This window comes from Otolemur garnettii, unplaced genomic scaffold (assembly GCF_000181295.1).
Source record: "Otolemur garnettii isolate 467f Iridium unplaced genomic scaffold, OtoGar3 scaffold00213, whole genome shotgun sequence".
NCBI classification, from domain to species: domain Eukaryota; kingdom Metazoa; phylum Chordata; class Mammalia; order Primates; family Galagidae; genus Otolemur; species Otolemur garnettii.
Genome location: NW_003852608.1, coordinates 339,606 through 345,708, shown reverse-complemented (window position 1 = coordinate 345,708; position 6,103 = coordinate 339,606). Strand labels below are relative to the sequence as shown.

General features: G+C 44.2%; 1 protein-coding gene across 2 annotated transcripts in view; it reads left to right on the top strand.

The window, feature by feature from the left end:
• MYOM1 (myomesin 1) overlaps positions 1 to 6,103 on the top strand; it is a 118,465-nt gene that overhangs the window by 20,157 nt on the left and 92,205 nt on the right. For both annotated transcript variants that reach the window (XM_003801614.3, XM_003801613.2), the window contains exon 5: positions 5,610 to 5,702. In XM_003801614.3, coding sequence (XP_003801662.2) covers positions 5,610 to 5,702 — 93 coding nt within the window. The remainder of the gene's footprint in view (positions 1 to 5,609; positions 5,703 to 6,103) is intronic.

Genomic DNA, 6,103 nt, shown 5'->3' with positions numbered 1-6,103 from the left:
CTGGATTCGAACCCGCCACCTTAGGTGTATGTGGCTGGCGCCTTAGCCGCTTGAGCCACAGGCGCCGAGCCAGAGATTAAACTTCTTATGTTGTGCTTTGTTGATGTGGAAAAGAATTTTAAAACAGACAAAAAAGATAAAAAAATCTTCAGAAAAATATGAGGTAACTGTCAACCTTTCAAATTCCAGTTAAATTCAAAAATAGAAATACTGTCCATTTTCAGTTAACTTCAGTAACAGAGCTGAGACCTAGTCCATTTGATCCCCGAATCTTTCACAGAGGCTTTGAAACCCGTATTTCATTTACGTGTGAATGTGATGTGCTAGGGGCTCGTTTTGACCAAGGTGAGGGGCAGAGACAGCTTTGTATAGGACACTGGAAGAGCCTCTCTGTCCCTGCCTAGGTCAGTGCCTGGAGAGGGCAACTGGCTGCCGCCTGATGCACCAGCTGTAGTGACTTCATTCTGTACCACAAATTCTGCAGGAGCAATGGGCCAGAGCGTTTTGCAGAAAGTCATGTTGTCTTCCAAGCTAAGTGAAAAATAAATATTAAAACAAAAGAACTGGGGAAGACAGCTGAGAAAACAGTTAACCGTACTCTAGAGGCAAGGTTTGTACCTGGGTAAAGCTGAACGTATGCTCAGCCAGCAGGTAACTGACATTGACCTGTGACAATAATCAGGGTCAGGCCCAGATTTTGTGGCACATGCGGCTTATGCAATTTGGGGGGCACTCCTTACAAGAAAGAATGCCAGGTTAGTAGTATAAGTTAGGTAGAGGGCCTTGCAGGGACCCGTGTTAGTGACCAACCCTGAAACTTAAGTTTCATTCTTTTCAAGGTATATCCATCTCTGGGAGTTGACTCCTCAGTGAGATTAGTATCCTACCTTTTCAAAACATCATTAACTGGAGCTCTAATTTAGTTTCAACACTAGTACACGGTGTACCATCATCAGTAAACACCCTTCCCCTCAAAGAACAGGGATCCGACAAGCCAAGCCAAAACCGAGGCTGTGGGTGTTACCGTGCTGACATTTATCCCTTTACCATACTGCACTGAAGCATCCTGGGGCGGCTGTTGAGCCCAACTGTGAAAGAAATACTGGGAAAGCCCCTCCTGAATGGAAGGAGGGACACTAAAGGAGTACATTTACAATGCTGCTTCATGCAGCCAGGCTGCCTTCGCTTGTAGCAGTTAAGTCCTCAGCTAGGTCTTTCAAAGGCATGTGCGGCCGGGGCCCTGGCTTCCTCAGAGTCCTTTCCAAAGAGACTTTGGCTCCAGGTTTCCATGAGCACCATTACATCATGGGAGTCCCTGAGGCCAACAAATGACAAACACGCAGCAGCTGCTCTCCAGCCAAATCCACGTTACTGACCAGATCTGTGTAAGTGGAACCTAGAGGTTACCCAGAGAGCGCTGAATGACAGGAGCACGCGTCACTCATCGGGGGCAGACGCACACAGCTGCAGAGCACCATCCCATTTCCTGCTCCCTCTGAGAGCAGAAGGAAGCCGGTTTATGTGTTGGGCTCAGTAGAAAAGTTAGTAACTGGGAGGCTGGGGCAACACCAGGGAAGCTGCCATCCTGGCAGAGGGCTTTGTCACCACTGATAGAAGGAAAATATATATGTAGTGAAAAGCCCAGAGTTCTAAAGTTCAATGGGGTATGTTTATGTAATAACTTACATAATAGCCTATTCTTTTAAAAGGGGAGGAAAAGAGAATTTATGTTTGTATTTGTTTTGTTTGGATAATGAAATTCCGGAAGGATATGTGAGAACCTACAAAGAGCAATTGACCTGAGGAAGGAGTCAGGGGGAAGGAGAGAAGTAGCGGGAAGGGACTGGGGGGATTCGCTGTGCACACTTTAGGCCTTTGGTTCTTGGACCATATACATGTATTGCCTTCTCAAAGGTTTTAAATTACAGTAGAACCTCTGTAAGCTGACCACCCAAGGGACTGCAGCAAAGTGGTCAACCTACGGAGATGGTCAACATAAGGAACTAGGCCTGCTGTACTGATGTGTAAGTGGGGTGTAATGAAAATTAGGTCATAGACTCCACCCCTACCCATAAGGAGGTGGTCAATGCCGCAAGGTGGTCAGCTATGGAGGGTCTACCACATATGAAATGGGGGAGAAGAAAAAGGTTTTGTTTTTTTTAAGGAGAGAATTGTGTTAATTTTGCACTTTTTAAAAGAACTGGTTTCAATTGGGTTTCCAGCCTAAAGCCTAGATCAAATTTGTCAATAGAAATCCTGATTGGAATCTGCTAAGCCGCGTGGGACACTCCCTGGAGCAGTGTGTTAGCATTGTTGGGTAGTGGGCACTCACTCACTCACACCCATGGTTTCAGATCCATTAAGGCGTTTAAAATCTGTGTGTGAAATTATTCAGTTTGGCCATAAAGTCATTGTCAAATAGACACAAAGAATTTGTCACTAAGCACTATAATAATTCAAAACCTGGGGATAAAATAGTATAAAAAATGTACCTTAGGAAGAGTCCAGAGTTTGAAAAACTCTTTTTCTATTTTTGCAAATTATGAGAATTTATAAATCCATGATAGAATCATATGCATTCAATTTACAAGATTAGAGTTATTCATCACCTATTTAATTTAGCAATTACTATCATAGAAAAAACAGCCTTCATTGAAAATGGTTAACAAACATTATTTGCAATCTATAGTTGTTTCCCAGCATAAGGTTTGGAACTTTATTTTAGATTTTTCTCATGTATTTAATTTCAAAATTGATCCTAATGAGATAGATCTCTCTCAGATAATTGGGTTTTTAAAGTGAGTATAGAGCTATTTATTCAAAACAGGCTGGGTTCTAAGCCGCAATGCCATTTGTGGTGAGATTCAATATATTAAAAATCACTTTGGTATGTGCTATTTCTTGATAGAAAAAAAATTATCACCAAGACTGTTTGCTTGGCATACTTTACACTGCGGAAGGGCTTTCACTGCAGCCTCACATTCCAAAGGCGGCTGGACATCTGTGATTTGTCTGGGAAATTACGTGTGTATTTCACACACATAAGTGAAAGTCACTGGATAGCAGAGTGTTTTTCTGGAAGTACTTAGGGCATACTGAAAGCTCACTCAATACAAGCTCACAGATTCGACATGAAAATGATAAGGGAAATGGCGCATGTCCGAATATTCACAAGGATTTAAGAAAGCCTTCCACACATAATCGCAGGGTGTAGATTCATCTCCAAAATTAGCCGGTGACTGGCCAGTTTGGAATTTCGCTTTACAGGAGTAAGAAGTGGTGAAGTACACACAAAGGAAGCCAAACATCCTTTGCCCTGACTCAATGCTCCAGACAATCAATCTCAAGTGACCCCACGCTTGAATGCCTCACTGGGTGTAATTCTTTGGAGAATAGAATTAAATCACTTCTGACTTAACCCTTGTCCACTGCTTTAAAATAGGAGTTTCTCACACTGGCGCCTGGTTTCCAGAGGAAAGAGGAAAACCTCCACAACGCAGTGGGTGTTGTGTATGGGTTTGTTAAACAGAATTTCTTTGCCAGGTGTTCACAGCAGAAAAGTTACTAGCTGGAGAAAGGCACTAAGGTGCCAGGCTGGGATGCACTGGAAGGCAAGGAGGCTGAAGCAACCACAGGAGCCACAAAATATTTGAACACATATTTTAAAGAGATGTGGGGAACATTGTGATCAGAAGCCAACCTGAGCATCACTCTGTCGTTTGGTCGCACAGCACACGCCCCAGCCTTTAGGGTCATGTTGCTCTTCTTGTGAGAGGAACTACTGAAAACCCTCCAGCACATGAAAAAACTGAGCGCAAAGTCGCTTCTGAGTCGAGTGTGAAACTACCTGAACCAACTAAACGGAGAACAAGCCAGGGACCATGTTCTACTGTCACTCATCCAAGCTGGGAGTGCAGATGATTAGGATGGCCAGGAGCTTTCTTTCACCAGCCATCTCTGACCAGTTCACCCTGTCTACCGCCAGCCCTATGCGGAGATAGCCATCTGAAGCCATTTCTGGGCTGGCAAGAAACACCAAGTCAACTAGCCATGTCTCCTGTGGGAGGGGAGGAAGGTTATGCCACACATCTGCCACGCAGCTGCAGTTCTGGAGCTAGTCAAACCCTCTTCGTTTCACATCTGAGGCAACCGAGGCCAAAGAGCCTTAACTAACTTTCTTTTTTCTTTCTTTCTTTCTTTCTTTCTTTCTTTCTTTCTTTCTTTCTTTCTTTCTTTCTTTCTTTGAGACAGAGTCTCACTATATCGCCCTGCGTAGAGTGCTATGGCGTCACAGCTCACAGCAACCTCAAATTCTTAGGTTTAAGTGATTCTCTTGCCTTGGCCTCCCAAGTAGCTGGGAGTACAGGTCCCCACCACAATGCCTGGCTATTTTTTGTTGCAGGTGTCATTGTTGTTTGGCAGGCCTGGGCTGGGTTCGAACCCACCAGCTCTGGTATATGTGGCTGGCTCCCTAACCACTGAGTCACAGGTGCCGAGCCCTCAACTACCTTTCTTTCTTTTTTTTTTTTTGAGATAGAACCTCAAGCTATCCCCCTGGATACAGTGCTGTGGCTTAACAGCTCACAGCAACCTCCAACTCCTGGGCTCAAGCAAGTCTCCTGCCTCAGCCTCCCAAGTAGCTGGGACCATAGGCGCCCGCCACAATGCCAGGCTATTTTTTGGTTGCAGCCATCATTGTTGTTTGGCGGGTCCGGGCTGGATTCAAACCTGCCACCTTAGGTGTATGTGGCTGGTGCCTTAGCCACTTGAGCCACAGGTGCCAAGCCTCAACTACCTTTCTTTGTGTACACTTATATAAAATCACCCACATCATGAAATATATGTTTGTCCAAAGTCTGTTTCTTCTGTTGAAAAATTAGGAAGCTACAAATTAATCTATTGTGTTATCAGATCATCCTGTTCAATCCGATTCAACTCATCCTCACTCGGGAGTGGGAACAGAAGTCACTGTGGACCAGACACTGTCCCCATCTTCAAAGGACAGGCAGCCATAACTTTAATAGTGGGATTTTAGGGAGGAATTTACTGAAGAAGTGGCAATTGATCTGAATCTTTTAAAAAAATTTTTTGAGAAATTTATTTTTTTAATTACGTGTTGGAGACAGAGTCTTACTCTGTTGCTCAGGTTAGAGTGCCATGATGTCATAGCTCATAGAAACTTCAAATCCCTGGGCTCAAGGGATCCTCTTGCCTCAACCTCCGGAGTAACTGGGACTACAGTACCTGCCACCATGCCTGGCTAATTTTTCTACTTTTGGTAAAGATGGGGTTTTCACTCTTGCCTAGGCTGGTCTCAAACTCCTGAGCTCAAGTAATCCACCCACCTTGGCCTCTCAGGGTGGAAGAGAGGAGAGCACTTCATCAAGAAGTTTTGTCGTGGTATTGCTCGTGTATTTTATTTAAACTAACCAATTTACATTTATTGAATAGATGCTGCTGCTACCCTCAGTGCCGTAGTTACAGATGTGCAGACGTGTTCCTGCAAGAACAGAATCCTCCGTGTGTGTGTGTATGTGTGTGTGCGCGCACACTTAATCATGATGTTGTTGTTGACATTTCAACTTCATTTTGTTTCTACTGTCTTCCAGGTATAAAAACCAGGTGCCAATAAATGTCCACGCAAACCCTGGAAAGTATATTATTGAAAGTCGGTATGGAATGCACACTCTGGAGATTAACGCGTAAGACAACATCGGTGTCTGTGTGTGTTGCCCAGTGATCCCTTGGGGAAGCACCTCGATGCTTCATCCCAGTGCAGCGAGATCACACTGAGGGACGTTCTATATATCCCTTCTCCCGCCCCCCTGACAGTGATCTGCATGACTGATCCATCACCTCCCAGAGGATTTTACATTCGAATTGAGTCAAAGATGATAAATACAATTTGGGTCTTTTAATTTAACCTTTTATATACTTGAGAGTTTATATTCAGTAATCATTTCAGAGTTCCAAATCAACATCAATATTATACTCTTCTGTTTTTTTAATAAATAAAGGCCATAGGCTCGGTGCCTATAGCTCAACCGGCTAAGGCGCCAGCCACGTACACCTAAGGTGGCAGGTTCGAATCCCCAGCCCGGAC